The 16,453-nt window shown below is 40.0% G+C and overlaps 1 protein-coding gene across 9 annotated transcripts in view; it reads left to right on the forward strand.

The window, feature by feature from the left end:
* Positions 1 to 16,453, forward strand: part of ATRX (P-loop containing nucleoside triphosphate hydrolases superfamily protein) — a 110,164-nt gene that overhangs the window by 92,294 nt on the left and 1,417 nt on the right. For all 9 annotated transcript variants that reach the window (XM_088894850.1, XM_088894851.1, XM_010266557.3 and 6 more), the window contains 3 exons: positions 6,002 to 6,205; positions 6,293 to 6,371; positions 6,546 to 6,799. In XM_088894850.1, coding sequence (XP_088750976.1) covers positions 6,002 to 6,205; positions 6,293 to 6,371; positions 6,546 to 6,799 — 537 coding nt within the window. The remainder of the gene's footprint in view (positions 1 to 6,001; positions 6,206 to 6,292; positions 6,372 to 6,545; positions 6,800 to 16,453) is intronic.

Genomic DNA, 16,453 nt, shown 5'->3' on the forward strand with positions numbered 1-16,453 from the left:
CAATAAAGCTGCCATCAACATTGCCAACAATCCCGTGCAGCATGATAGGACAAAACATATTGAGATTGATCGGCACTTTGTTAGAGAAAGAATTGTCTCGGGTGAACTCTGTGTGCCTTATACTCCATCTAAGATGCAAATTGCGGATGTACTGACTAAAGGGCTGGCAGCAACAAAGTTTAGGGACATGCTTGGCAAGCTAAACATGATTGATATCCATGCTTAGCTTGAGGGGGAGTGTTGGATTGAAGTCTTTGTATGTATGAGTATTCGGCTGATAAGAGTTCTTATTAGCCTATACTTAAGTTTAAGTTGTCCTGTACTGGGCCTTTGTTAATGGGCCTAATCCTGTTTAATGTTTTAAGTTGTCTGGGTGTCCCATCACTAATCAGGGGCATTCTAGTAACTTCCTGTATCATTGTACTACACCATAATATAAATAATAGTACTGTCGACTGAGCAGAGCAGTTCGACATTCCAGCATCTCTTCTTCTTCTTCTCTTTTCTGCTACTTCGGCTACAGTAATTTAGCTTTCATGTATCAGTGTGTTTTGTACGATACGTATTGGTTTTTGAACTCACTGAGACACTAAATATTAGGAGTTAGGACATGTGGCCACTTTTGAAGGTTAGTACCCATCCTAAAGATGTGCTGGCTCACTGAGACACAATTTTGCATATTACCTTTATCGATACTTTGCAGGAGGCTCATTGCCAAGGTGACCAACTAGGTGAGTGGTATAGATGTTAACATCTTAGTAGGGGATATAACTGATTATGCCCCCTTGATATGACTGTGCTTAACTCATTTTCGGTTTATAGGAGAGTATGCAGAACTAGAAATTTGGACTCTTAATCCAGATGTAAATCTGATGGTTAAATTCTGATTACAGCAATAAGAAAAGGAAGAAAAAAGATGATTACAGCAGAAAGGAAGAAGAAGATGCAGAAGAAGAGGAGAAAGGAGAACTGGAGAAGGGAGTTCAATGATCTTCTCTCCTCTTTCTCTAATCCTTTTATTTCATCTTAACTGAGATTAATTACAACTCTGTCCTTAAGTGGGTGGTCTGCTCATCAATCACTTAAAAGAAACAAAAAAGAAGTTAACAGGCCCATAGAGAAAAAGGCCCATTAACATAATAAAACATAAACAAACATTGCTTAATAAAAGACAAGTACTAGGGCCCATTCGTCCCAGTCTCTCTACAAATCCTATTCAAAACTACTTGGGTGTTACCCACCCACCTTAACTACACTGGTTTGATGATCTGGTTGTAAGGGCCTTACCGAAGTCATCCCAATCAAGGTTTAAAATATCAATGTTAGTGGAATTTTTTTTATCAGTAACAGTGAAATTTTATTAATGATAAAAACAAGATTACAATGGGATGGAGCTAAAAAGTCTTAACTCCAGTTACCCAAGAACTTTCTGATCTTGTAGTGATTACAAAACAGCCCAGAATAATGTGTCTCTATTTACCCCTTGCCTAGCTAGACCGTCAACCAATGCATTTGCACTTCTATTAATCCAATTACATTGAATTTCCATGTCCCTGGTTAACCATTTATATTTCCTCTTTTCATTGCTGTATTTCCACATCATAGCACTGTCCTCTGTTAGCCATTTCACCACCATGGCAGAATCACCTTCTATAACCACCGTTTTGATCTTCATTTCCTTGTCCCTTTGAATCCCTTTAATAGCTCCAAGAATCTCAGCCCTCAATGAGTCTCCCACCCCAATTGGCCGAGAGTACATGGCTAACAAGTTTCCTGTTCCATCCCTTATCACACTTCCAATTCCAGAAGGCCCTGGGTTGCCTATGCTGCTACCATCAAAATTCAGTTTGGTGAATTCAATAGGTGGAGGGCTCCAGCAAGCTTTTGATAACTTTCTATATAAGCCTGAATCTGCAATCTCCTTCCAATTCCTTAACAGCTCATCAACTGAGAACACTTTGAACAGCTCCAGTGTTCTCAACCATTGTGTCATTCCAATGTGAATGCTCTCTATAATTTCTTCCACACCACTCTCTTTACTTGAGAAGATCGTTGAGTTCCTCTCCTCCCACACTGTCCAACAGACTGCAGCTCTACCACACCTCCACATGATTTTAGCCCTTTTAGTTGGCCAATTAGGCATGGAAGAAAACAAGCTTGGAACATTCAAAGGGGGGGGGAGGGGGGGGTCCACCTGCATCCAAACAAAGAAGTAAACCATACCCAAATAGCTTTAACAAACCGACAAGAAATTAGCAAGTGATATTCGGACTCACCGTCAGACTTATAGAGAACACACCAATGAGGAGACAAGCAACTGTTGGGTCTTTTCCTTTGGAGTAGATCCCTTGTATTAACTCTTCCCAGGAAGGCTTCCCAACAAAAACTCCCAACCTTAGGAGGTATAGGTCGACACCACACTTCTTTAATAGGGAAAGAATAGCTAGTAGGATGAGAGGGTAACAGTGCTTTGAAAAAGGAGGCACAAGTATAGGAGCCCGAGGGAGTGAGTGTCTAGATTTTGCTATCTTCTTTAGATGGCTCAATAAAGACCCCTTCAAGGATAGAAAGTAAGGCTATGGTACAGGCAAACTCTGTGTCCCTAACACCTCTTCTCAAGCTTAGATTCCAACCAAACCTAGAGGGTGAATTAGAAGGAACAATAAAGGAAGAAATTAGTTCATTCTTGAGGGAGGACAAAGCAAAAAGGCCTAGAAATTGATCTTTCAGAGGAGAGTCCCCAACCCAAACTTGTTCCCAAAATTTGATAAGGTTACCAGACTGCAAGTCATACCTGATCCATGGAGAGAATAAAGGCAAGATGGCTTGAATGACTCTCCAAGGGGAAGCTCTTGTAGCCCTTGCTAGAATTCCTGAATCCCAACCATTATCTGCCAGTCCATGTATACTTCCCACCACCTTAACCCACAACCTATCTTTCTCCAGTGAGAATCTCCATAACCATTTTCCTAGTAGTGCCAGGTTCCTAGTCCTAATATTACCAATACCCAACCCTCCCTCCTTTCTATCTCTACAAACCACCTCCCATTTGACCCTATGGTCCCTCTTCTCCTCCAGCTCCCACAGGAAATCCCTCATTAGCTTTTCCAATCTATTGGCCACCTTCACCGGTATCCTAAAAACTGACATAAAATATATAGGAAGGTTAGCCAACGTAGACCTAATTAGGGTGATTCTCCCTCCAAGGGACAAATAATTTCTTTTCCAGTTGGCCAGCCTCTTTTCAAATCTCTCCACAACAAGGGCCCAGAAATCATCTCTCTGAGGATTGTCTCCCAAAGGTAAGCCCAGGTAGTTTAACGACTAATTAGACATTGCACATCACAAAATATCTGCAAACTCCCCCATCTCCCCTTCCCCCATATTGACTCCAACTATACAACTTTTTTCAAAGTTCACCCTAAGATTTGACATCTGTTCAAAGAGCTGTATAGAGAGTTTCAAATTTTTAATCCAATTGACATCCCCACCTTTGCAAAACAGAATCGTATCATCTGCAAATTGTAGATGTGTAAGTGGTACATTATCCCTTCCAACTCTCCACCCTCTTATAAGCTCCCTGGAGTCTGCTTTAGATATCAAACCCCCCAGCACTTCAGCTACCAATGTGAACAAAAAGGGGGATAGAGGGTCTCCTTGTCTGATCCCCCTCAAAGCTGGGAAATAGTTCACCACTGCCCCGTTCACCAAGATAGAATAATGACAATCCTTAATGCATCCCATCACCCAATTGCACCAGATATCTCCAAACCCAAAATTCATCATCACCTCCAATAGAGAGGACCAATCAACCATATCATAAGCCTTTTCCAGATCTAGTTTGCAGACCACTCCTCTTCTCTTGGATCTCTTGTAATCCTCTAAACTGTCATTTGCTACCAGCATCTGATCTGTTATTCGTCTCCCCCTCACAAAAGCTCTTTGATTGTTCAAGATGATAGATGGTAGCACCTTTCTGATTCTAATTGACATCACCTTCGTGATGATCTTATAAAGGCTGTTAACTAGACTGATCAGCCTATAGTCCTTTGGGTGGCTTGCCTCACTTTTCTTGGGAACTAAAGCAATGAATGTGGAGTTTAGCCCCACATATAGGTAATATGTGGAAATTTTGGTAATATGTCAGAAATTTTGGTCATCCAAATATAGGTAATATGTCAGAAATGTTGTATGGGGATATTGTAGAAATTGTAGACATTGTGGAAATGAATGTTAGTCGAAATTTTGGTCATCCAAATATAGGTAATATGTCAGAAATGTTGTATGGGGATATTGTAAAAATTGTAGACATTGTGGAAACATTGTGAAATATGCAAAAATATATAATGATGTTTTATGAAATGATAGGAAAACATATGGACACTCCTTTTGATTATTATCTTGTTCCAAATCATCAAACAGAGCCAAGAAACTAAGGTTAATAGACAAAATGATACAGTGAAAGTTGTACCGTGGACTTGAATTAAAGCAAGGTTTAAAGTTACAGTATGTGAATAATTATAAAGATCAAGCAAATAGTTTAATAAACAAAAAAGAAATTAAGATTTACCATCAAATCCAAAAAAGAACTTCAACTTGGCTCAAAGTGGTTGTCATCTCCATTAGGTGCATGATAATACTGCTATTTCACATATCCACAATGCTGTTGCCAACTCATCATGTTATAATTCTACCTTGTGCACTTCTCCACATAGCACCATTAGTTTTTGCTAGGGATTGTGCCAATTCCAGTTATATTTTGTGTTGGTACCCATGGAAATGGAAATATGTTGACATTTTAAACCATGACCCCAACTTATTTTCTTCACTTTGTTCTCTATTTCTTCTTTTGTTCTGTTTGTATGTGATTTGCATATAAACATGTATGAAGAATGCTTCCTGTCCGGCTGCTTTTTTATTTCTTTCGTTTTCTTATTTTTAGGGGTGTGTTAAATCCTGATCAGCTGCAAGAGATTACTCCTATGTTCTACTGAGCTTTTAGTCACTCTTATTGTGATGACTTTTTATTGGTTATCCATGATAATTGGTTATATAATTTATACTGGTATAATTTTATGTTTATCTATTATGAGTATATTTTAGGCTCACACATTTTTCTCTATGGTACACATAATTGGGCTTATGTTTGTAATTGATTAGATTATGACTTTTTATTGGTTATCCATGATAATTGATTATATAATTTATACTGGTGTAATTTTATGTTTATCTATTATGAGTATATTTTAGGCTCACATTTTTCTATATGGTACACATAATTGGGCTTTTGTTTGTAATTGATTAGATTATGTTTCTAATTGTACATGTATCAAGAATGGTTTTCATGCAACCGAGGCAAAGCTAGGTGAGAGGGGGGGTGTCTTGTTTCCTAGGTGGGAGTTCGCTTTTCTTTTTTTTAAATAAATATAAATCTTAGGTTGGTCCCTAGCTTTCATAGTATTCAACAGTAACCTTTAACTAATAGAGACTGTAATCCTCGTGAAAGTACAAACCTTATTTCAAAACATAGAAAATCAACATATTTATGAGAAGATAAATAAGAAAGAAAAGAAACTACTATAAGAATTGTAAAAAAAAGAGTAGTGTAGTATAATAATATCTATTGTAATATTATAAATACCATCAAATGAAAAATATAAAAATATTATGTGGCACCTCATACAAAAACATGTAGTTGTTTGGATGAGGTGACCTTCCAACAGCACCTTGTTGTCTGGATGTTGCCTTGACAACTTTGATGTCAACCATTATATAAGATGATGTAATATGTTATGCAGCAACCTAGGTTCCGCAAAATCCTTTGCAGTTTTCCTATCTTAAAATTTTCTATTTCACTGTCATTTTGTTGAATGAAATCTTTACTAAATAAATTTTGAAAAAGAAAATGATAGATGCGAATGGAATTTTGTTGACAGTTAACAATAAGCATTTCTTAATCTCCTTGTTATTGTAACACTATTTAACTTAATGTGCTAAATAGGCTAGATGGGAGTACCGAAGGCTCTGAAAGGCAAAAGCTGGTAGAGAGGTTCAATGAGCCCTCGAATAAGAGGGTGAAATGCACTTTGATATCAACCCGAGCTGGATCCCTGGGCATTAATCTTCATGCCGCTAATCGTGTGGTCATAGTTGATGGCTCATGGAATCCAACTTATGATCTTCAGGCTATTTACCGAGTTTGGAGGTAAGAGATAAAATTTGGTTTCTATAGGAGACAAGTTTCCTTCTTTTGCATGTTATTTTACCCTTAGTTTCTATTCCATGCTTGTAGGTATGGCCAGAAGAAACCAGTTTATGCTTACCGGTTGATGGCACATGGAACAATGGAAGAAAAGATATATAAGCGCCAGGTAATAAGCCAAGAATTTAATTAAATGGTTCATTCATGGTGTTTCATTATTCTACCAGGTTTTAATTTTTTGGAGCAAATGCCCCTCTAAAGCCTTTAATCATTCATAAAATGTAAAAGTTAATATTAGATATTCTGCCTGAGTTGATTTTTATGTAGAGTTTACTTTAAACAGGTGACTAAGGAAGGTCTTGCTGCAAGGGTTGTTGATAGACAACAAATACATAGAACCATGTCTAAAGAGGAGGTGTTGCACCTCTTTGATTTTGGTGATGATGAAAATCCAGATTCAGTTCCAGATCAGGAACAAAAGAGTATACATTCTAACCAAGAAGTTGGAATTGGGAGCATACTGAAGCAGAAATTGCCCAATGAGAGTTGCTCCTCTGACAAGTTGATGGAAAGCTTACTTAGCAGGCACTATCCACGGTATATTCATTAACTTCTGGATGATTTATGAGGCTGACATTATTTTTCCCACTCAATCACTTGTCCTGCTCCTCTAACTTGGTTATCCTTTTTTCTTACATGTTTTATTGCTATTACTGTTAATCCATTTTCTTTTGATCGATAACTTCATTTATAATAATGAGAATGCGATCAGACTAGTTCAAGGAGCAAGAGATAGATTCAAAATGCCAGACTTCTCCAAGTCTAAAATACAATCAAGAAACCAAAATACAAAAAATTTGCTTTCTGGGATTAAGTCCCTTATACAAATCAATCAAGCTGGCCCTCCCCTTGCTAGTGAATTAGCTAAGTAATTATCTGATCTTGCTACACATCTGAAGAGGATGTTTATCTGATTGATCAAGTTTTTAGCTTGCTGAATTGATTGCCACAAGTGCCTAGTACCTTGGTTACCTTTTTCTTTCTGTTTGGTAACATGACAGATTTTATTACTTGTAGAAAAATGAAAGATGAGCCAAGCACCCCTAGAGTTTCATGCTAGCAGATACTACCTAACTCAGAAACTTTTCCTTCTTTCCCTTTTTTTTTTGTAAATAACCTAAAAAACTTTTCAATAATGCATTCATGTACCCCCAAAACTGTTGATTTCTGATCACTTGTTTGAGTCCCTTTCTACCACTATATTGTCTTTCCCTAACGTTAGTCAATAAGTGCTGCATTCATTCCAGCCCTGCATGACTTTCCATAACCAATAGGATTAGAAAATAGTCATGATAGCATCTCAGTGATTTCTGAGAACTCCATTAACACCTGAGCTACCTGGATTGCTCATGATACAGCCATTGAACTGTATTTTGTTTGGTGGTGGGAGAGACCACCCCATATAGTTGGGACAAGGCTGGATGATAATGATGAGAATCTATCCACTATCTACTGCTATCTCCTAAGAATGGTATTCCATCCTTTGGTAGGGTCAGACATCATGGTGTGATTCAAGGGTAGGATGCAACTTGAGCCAGGTTAGCCCAAACCCAACCCAAAGTGTTGTGTTGAGTTGGGTTGGGAAGTTCAGGTTAGGTTTAGGCTTGAGCCGATATGATTTCCACTGGAGTTGGAAGCTGATATGATTGCCACTGTTTTACCCATGTCAAAGTGGAATGACTGTGGAGTAGCGAGAGAGAATAACTTGTCAGACATCGGTTAAAATTTGATACAGTTATAGATTGCTCTCCCATCCATAGATTTTAACCCATGATTTTTGCAAATAAGAAATGTTTTCAAATGGTAACAACCATGCTCATTTTTCAAGAGTAGAGAAGCGGCTCGTTCCTACCCCTCCCTCTCTTCCCACCCCATCCCAAAGGAAATTACTTAAAGAATGCTCAACACTGATAGAACGTACAAGAGGAGGTTAAAACAAATAGGTTTTTCTGAAAGTGAGTCCATCTCATTTTCAATCATTGGATCCTAGGAAGTGATGCTAGGGGTCCCTCCCAAAGGCATTCCCAAATATTTGATGGGCCATTCTTCCTATTTAAGCCCCAAGATATTGCAAATCCACCAATAGGTTGTGTGCCACATTAACGTCTTTGTCTCATTGATTTCTCTTTTCAAATTTTATTTTTATGGCCTCACTTGTCTGGTCTCTAGAAAACAATAGGGTGTAATTGGTGAACTGAAATTAAGAAATTTGGATCCTTGCCTTCCTCGAAATTATGAAGGAATCCTTCAGCTTCAGCTTTGAGGATGAATGAGTTCAAAATGTCAACCACCAATGTTAGAGAAGAGGAGAGAGAGGATACCTTACACCTGAAAAGACTACTACGGGAATGCTTATCCATTCTGAGAACCAAGAAAAACTTGTCCATCCTCTAATTCATTTATCAACCATCTCTAAGATGTTTTCAAATAACAGCAAAAGTAAACTTCTGGTTCACCATGTTTTATGTCTTTTCAAGGCATAGTTTTTTTTTTCTGATGGGAAATGGTAACTTTCATTAATAATGGATAAAAATTACATCTGCCACCATCCAAGGGCTGGATGGAGAACCCTTTGATACAAACTGTCTCAAAAACAGGCCTAAAACAACTCTTGCCTATTGGCTGATGCTTTGCTAAAGCATCAGCCATGCCATTTGCTGATCTTCTTGCCCAAATAAATCTCACCCCAATCTCCCTAGCTAAGCTTGAGATTTCCCTTATCTGATGACTGAAAAGCCACGTGCCCAAGCTTCTAGATTGCAGCCAACCTATTACCAGTTTGGAGTCCCTCTGCTTCTATTTGTTGCAATCCGCAATGCATTGCCAATCTAAGACCTTGGAGTAAAGCAAAAGCTTCTGCTCTTAGGGAGTCTCCCACCCCTATAGGGCCTGAATACAGGGCCAGCACTCTACCTCCCTCATCTCTGAAAACACCCCCTATTCCTGAGGGGCCCGGGTTGTCAACAGAGCTTCCATCAAAGTTTAGTTTCACTTTAGAACAAGATGGCGGGGTCCAACTTTCCTGAACTGATGGGGAGAAAGATGAGAAACTAGTTATGACGTTCCATCCTCTAGTGAAGTCAGTGAAAGAAAAGTCTTTAAAAAGCTCCAAAGCTTTCAACCAATGTATTATCCTGGTAGTGGTGCCCTCTATAACTTTTTCCTTGGTTCTTTCCTATCCTTGGAAAGTCCTATTATTTCTCTCCTCCCACACTGACCATAATACAACTGCTCTTGCTACTTTCCACATCACCCTGCTTCTCTTCTTTGGCAACTGGAAGAAGCTAGAGTCGAAAAGGTTTTGCAGAGACGACGGAGTCCACCTACAACCAAAGAGAGAGGAGAATCAATCCCAAATACAAGAAGTAAAAGGACAGGAAATAAATAGATGAGCCACTTTTTCTCCATTCTGCAGGCAAAGGCAATAGACATGAGGGGAAAGTCACCAGCCTTTCCTTTTTCTTTGAAGTACATCCAAAATATTGACCTTTTGGAAACCACTTCCCAGCAGAAAGCCCTAACCTTGGTGGAACAGGAGTAGCCCACACTTGTTTTGTAGGGAAAGGGGTAGACACAACATCAGAACTAAGTAAGGCATTGAGAAAAGAAGAACAAGAGAAAAACCCTGAGGAGGACTCTAACCAAATTCTAGTATCTGGGCAAGACTGATCTAGGAAAACTGCACCCAAAAGAGAGAACAACTCATCTGTGGAGGCCACTTTTGAGTCTCTCAATCCTCTCCTTAGTCCTAGATCCCAAGAACCCTCATTCACACGAACAAAGTAAATGACCTTCAATTTGTTTAACGAAAGAGAACACATAACTGGGGACCTATCCTTAAGAGGAGCATTCCCAACTCAATTGTCCTCCCAAAATAGAACTTTGTTACCTGAGCAAGCATCATAACTTGTGAAAGGTTGAAAAGAAGGTAGGACTCCAACGATTACTTTCCAAGGGGAGTGGTGAGAGGCCCTGGGGTTGACGCCAGCATCCCATCCATTTGCTGCCAAACCATGAATGCTTACCACCACTTTATGCCACAAACTCTCCTGCTCTAAGGGAAATCTCCATAACCACTTTCCTAACAAGGCTAGGTTCCTTAATCTAATATTACCAATACCTTAGCCTCTGTCCTCTCGCCTCCTAGTGACAACTTCCCACTTCACTAGGTGATCCTTTTTTGAGTCACTCGGTTCCCAAAGAAAATCCCTCATCAACTTTTCAATTTGACTTGCTATCTTCACAGGAAGCTTGAAAGTGGACAAGAAATAAACTGGTAGGTTGGCCAAAGTAAACTTGATTAGAGTGATGTAATTTCTCTTCCATCCTACTAGTTTCTTTGTGAATCCTCCAAAACTAGGTGCCAAAAACTCTCTAATATAGGGTTTCCCCCTAAAGGGTAAACCCAAATAAACCATAGGCCAATCACTTACCCCACAACCTTGAGATGTTGCCACAAGTATCTCCTCTCCTTCTTGCTAGTTTAATCCCGCTACACAGCTCTTATTCCAATCAACTTTCAAGTTAGAAACCCTCTCGAAGTGTGTCACTAAGAGCTTCAAATTCTCCATTTCCTCTGGTTCCCCTTCACAAAAAAGGATGATATCATCCGCAAATTGTAAGTTTGTGACTATCACTTGGTGTGTCTCAATTCTCCAACCCTTGATTAAATTTCTTGAGTCAGCCCTAGTTATCAACACACTCAAAAGGAAGGGGGGCAAAGGGTCTCCTTGTTTGAGACCTCTCTTAGCATGAAAGAAATCTCTAGCAACACCGTTAACAAGTATGGAATAGTGGCAAGTAGTTATACAACCTTTAATCCAGTTACACCACCTCTCTCCAAAGCCTTTGTTTTTCAAAACATCCAACAAGAAGTCCCAATCTACCAAGTCATAGGCTTTTTCTAGGTCAAGTTTACAAATCAAGCCCTTTCCAACTTTTCTTTTCCTATAATCCACACACTCATTAGCAATAAGGATTTGGTCAATGATTTGTCTCCCTGCTACGAAACCCCCTTGATTCGATGATTTTAAAGATGGGAGTACTTTTTTAATCCTCAAGGCAAGAACTTTGGAAATTAACTTATACATGCTCCCAATCAAGCTTATGGGCCTAAAATCCTTAGCATGGCATGCACCCACCTTCTTAGGGATCAAAGCTAAAAAAGTCGCATTTGCACCTGAATTACTTTTCCCTCTTTCAAAGAATTCTGAGAATACCTCCATCAAGTCCTCCCTTAAAATGTCCCAACAATCTTGATAAAAGGACGTTGTAAAGCCATTTGGACCCGGGGATTTTCACTTTTGACCTATCCATAGAGAAAAAGGGCCACTTTTATCTCTTGACTCTCAAAAGGTCTTTCCAAGGACTCCATCAATTCTTTGTCACCCATCTGCCATTCAAAATCAACTAGAGGCTCTCTCACACTACTAGGGCTGTGAAAGATGGATTTAAAATGCTCAACTAGGGCTCTTGCAATATCCTCTTCACCAGTAAGCACCTCTCCATTCCAATCCAGACTTTCTATCACATTCTTCCTTTTCCTTCCACTTGCCAAGTTATAAAAAAAATCTTGTATTACCATCCCCTTCTTCCAGCCATTTGCATCTTGATTTCTGTCTCCAGCTTGTTTCATCTCTTCTAAGGAATTCCTCTAGTTCAACTTTTAACCTCCATCTCTCCTCCCTCTCTACTGCCCTCGTACTTCCACAAGCTTCCACTAGGTCTAAATCTTGAATCCTTTTATTGATGGTCTCATTTTTTTCTTTACCAAATTCCTCTTTATTCCAATCTTTAATCCTAGCTTTCTGCTTTTGTAGCTTCTTATAGAATCTATAACCTTTCCATCTAAAAGCTATGTGGTCCTCATCCCACCAATCTTTTACTTTCCTTTTAAATTCTGGGTGGAGCAGCCACATATTTTCAAATCTAAACAGACATGGACCTCCCAATCTTTCTTGTGACAGTCTAATTGGGCAATGATCTGACGTAGTTCTAGGTAGAGCTCTTACAGCCATCCCTCTCCAAAATTCCTCCCGACCTGACAAGAGAAGGAATCTATCTAACTTGCAGCAGAGGGGCTCTTCTTGAAAGTTAGACCAAGTGAAATTAGCTTGTAGCATTGACAACTCCTTTAACTCAAAGGAGTCCACAAAGTGGTTGAACTTCCTCATGCTTAAAATCACCACCAAAAATCCACCAACCCTCCCATAGTCCCCTTATAGCTGCAAGCTCCTGCCAAAGCTCCTCCCTTTCTCTGTACAAATTTGGACCATAAACATTTGTTAGTGCCCATTCCAACCCATCCTGTCTCCTAATTTGTGTTGTAACCGTGAAGCTACCAATTAATTCCTCGGAGCAATCCAACTCTTCATTTTTCCAGATTGTCAGAGAATTCCCCTTGAGACCCCCCAAGATTGTGCAAAAGTCTAGCTTAGTCCTCTAGAAGCCCAGGCACTCCTAACCCATCTCCTATCTACTTCGAATAGCTTTGATTCTTGGATTAGCACAATGTCTGGTCTCTCTTTTCTATATACTACCCTAATCACTCTTCTTTTCCTTGAACTCCCCAAACCTCTTACATTCCAACTGATTATCTTCATCATGAAATCAAACCTTAAAAACAACCCCTACCTAATCCAATTTCCTTCCCTTCCTTCTGGTGCCACCTTTATCATAGTCCACTCCACACCTGAGCTTCTCCACCTCACTCAGCTTCTTTCTCCTCTTTGGTATCTCTCCTAAGACCTTTTTACTCTCCTCTTGACCTGTGGCTTTCTCTCTTTTCTGACTCTTCTTCTGCCCTTCCTTTTTGTTTTTTTTAGTCGTTGTATCTTTTTCAGAGCACTCCTTGCCTTTCCCTCTAGTTGCAGGATTTGGAGTGTTCCTCTTCCTTTTCCAGGTCTTTGCCTAATTCCTCCTCTACTAGAATGTGAAAGGTTTTCATTACTAAGGTCCAAATCCTTTCTCCTTCCTCCCTTGAAATTTCTACCCCTCCCACCTCCCCTAAGACCTCTGTTATTTCAAACTCACTGGGGCAGGCAGCATCTGGGATGGATGGGGCGTCACCTGTAAGCTGGACAAAATCAACAACAGGGGAAGGGGAGGGATTAGTACAATAAACTTTATGAAAAACAGTGGGTTGACTCAACATATCGGAGGTTCCAACACCCGATATCTTTCTAGACCCAAAGGACTTGTGAAGGAAAGGGCTTTCGCTATGGGGTCTCTCCTCCAAGTTGTCTTGTGACGCACTCAAAGGGGAGCAGGGAGAGACTGTTTCTTTGCCTTTGGAATTGGGAGAAGATAAACTCGGACTACAAATTTCCTGGCCTAGCTCTGGACCCAGAACCGGTTCTCCTTCACCTTGAGTCAAAGGATTGACCTCACCCGTAGGGCGACCCACTGACAACTTGTTCCTATCATGATCCAAAGAAAGTGATGCTTTTGTCAGTGATACATCTCCAAAGAGAAGCTGTGTTCCAAAATCTGCATCTGCCAATGATAGCTTTGAAATGCTCTTTACGCTGCCTAGACTGGACTCTTCAAATGAAACCCCATCTTCAGATTTTCCTACTTTGCATTGCACCCAGTCCAAATCGAAGAGTTCTTCATCTACCCTCTTGGCAGTCAAACTTTGCGTTGGTGCGCTTAGGAGTTGTGGAGTATGAGACCAATCTCAGTCTCCAATCAAAGCTTTCCACCGTCTGTTTTGTAGCTGGCCACTTAAAGGCGCACATGGTCCCTCTCTTATAACCAGCCCATCTTGTAAAACCGATCTCCCCACCTTTGAATTTTTCTTAGAATTAGGCTCACTCAGAGGGCCCTTTAAGTTATTTGATTCATTAGAGGCCAACCCAACTTGGTTTAAAGCATTTCCCCTCTTAGGCCCAGTTTATAACGCAGGCCCATCTAAGAGCTGGTTCGCAGGGGCCTTTCCATGTGGTGATCCTAATTCAAACCTCAAAAGCTTGGAAGGTTCAATTGATGGCCCAACATTGGTCAAATAAGTTTGAACAGATGGCTGTGCATTTACTCCATCTGTCAGGGCTTGGGCATAGGTCTTGCTCCCTCCTTTTTCTTGCCTTGCATGTTCAACATTTTCCCCTGCTTGCGAGGTTTTTATATTCTTCTTTTTCGGACCTTCCAAAAACGTGTAAGACTGCCAATTTGAAATTGGCTAGTCGATGATGGTCACCTAGATAATCTTCCTCTACCTTCTCTTCTTCCTCCCTTCTGGACTCTCTCCACAAGCTAGCTTCAATGGAGGATAGAAGCCAAACTGTGTAGAAGCAGTTGTTGGCAGACTTCAATTTTCCTTGGGATTTCATGAGGTTTAACTCCGCTCAGTCTAATGGCTGCTGATCGAAGATCTAAGATGCAAACATCATCAAGTCGGGCCTTACATAACGAAGCAATGGACTCAAACACCTCTTTCTTAGGTGGAAAGGCAGTCCAACAATTCTGACTGTAACTCCATCCATCAATTTTAAGTCCTTCAAGTTTGAGCTAGGGGACCATTTTGTAACTGTGATTGTTTCCTCTGTTAACTGGAAGTTCAATGCACTTACTTCCACTTCATCCTCCAGCAAGTCTATTCCACAGGTTAGCTTCCCAATACCTAGGCCGTTCACTACCAAGTTGACCCCCATTTCTTTCTCAGAAGTATAGCTTTCTACTTCTGTAGACTCTGGAGACTTCTCTTCCTTCTGCACTTTCAGAAACTCCTGCATGATGCTTCTAATCTCCTTTCATATTACACCTTTTTTTCTTCAGGCAAGCAGACTAACTGTTTCTTGCTTTCACCGAACACTTCCAATACAGCCAAAAACCTGCCTTTGGCATTACTTCTCTCTGCTGTGTATCTCCTATTATTCCCTTCCTTCGAGCTTCTCCACTCTGCATTTCTGTTGGCAGTTAGTGCCCCATCCAGACAACCTCGAAGCCATTCAACTACATCAGCCTCTACCAGTATTACCATGGCTTCTTCATCCTCCCTCATCTTCAACGATATTTTACCTTGCATTCTGGTTTTCTTGAACAGCAAATTTTTTTGCTTCAGCCTTCAAGAATCATCTCCATGTGTATTGCTGTTTGAACTCCATCTCAATATTCAGATTTCTTTCTCTCCTACTTGTGTATTCATTCTGCCTTCTCTGGTTCCATGCGAACTCCAGATTTAGGAGTTTTGAAGTACATTATTCTTCATGAATTTATCTTATTAAAGAGACTATTTGTAGTGATCTAGGCCAAGCTACTCCCACAACCCAAAGATAAACATGACAGGTAGTAAATTGGTCAACATCAGGCGAAGACTATAATATTCTTGCATTGATACCTAAGACATTGAAACTTCTAGGTTTTTCGGTTTAGCAAACCTTCTATTTCTCTGGGAATCATTCTCACATGATACCTAAGGAGGAACTTCACACTTTCTGTCCTCTCTCTGATAATCGACAGAAGCCCTTGAAATGGACTTGACTGCTATTAAAAAACAATTATATCAATCTTTTCAAGACAGTTTACCAAAATACCATTGCCAAGACAATTGTTTTTCATTCTTCCACACATCAACTGCCACAATGTTATCTACAATTTACCTGCCTTTGGTAAGCATGCTCTGCTTGTATTTACCACCCCCTCCCACTAAAACACGCATCTGAGAACCTTGAAAGTTATCTTAAACACTCCATGACTGAGATGGAAGATTCAGCAGCCCCATATTTCTTGGGATTGATGCCATAAATGCAGCATTGTTTCCTTAGTTGTTGATTACAGAATCTTAGAAGTCAATTAAAACCTGAAGTTTCCCTCAATGTTCAATTAAATGTTGGGCCTGGATCCTGATCTTAGTCAGGGAAAAAACAACGTCATCCTTTCATCTGCTTTCAAACTTCTTTCCAGCTAATTTTTCTTTCAAACTCCCTTGAATTCAATCCTTGCTATCCTCTGGGATTATCAGCCCTTGCCAATTCCTGGGGGTAGTCCTGATTATCTATTGATGAAGTAGAATTTCAAAGAAAAAAAGAACCTATTATTACTCTGCCCCTTTCTGGGGTTTTAAAGTCTCTTGTGCTGTGTCATGTAGGGGTGCAACTTGGGCCAGCCCGGTCCAAACCCCAAACCCTAAGCAGTGTAAAATGTTAATCCAGGCCAACCCGAGTTGCACCCTTAGTGTCAAGATATCTTAAA

This window comes from Nelumbo nucifera, chromosome 1 (assembly GCF_055504915.1).
Source record: "Nelumbo nucifera cultivar China Antique chromosome 1, China Antique-T2T, whole genome shotgun sequence".
In the NCBI taxonomy this organism is placed as follows: Eukaryota; Viridiplantae; Streptophyta; class Magnoliopsida; order Proteales; family Nelumbonaceae; genus Nelumbo; species Nelumbo nucifera.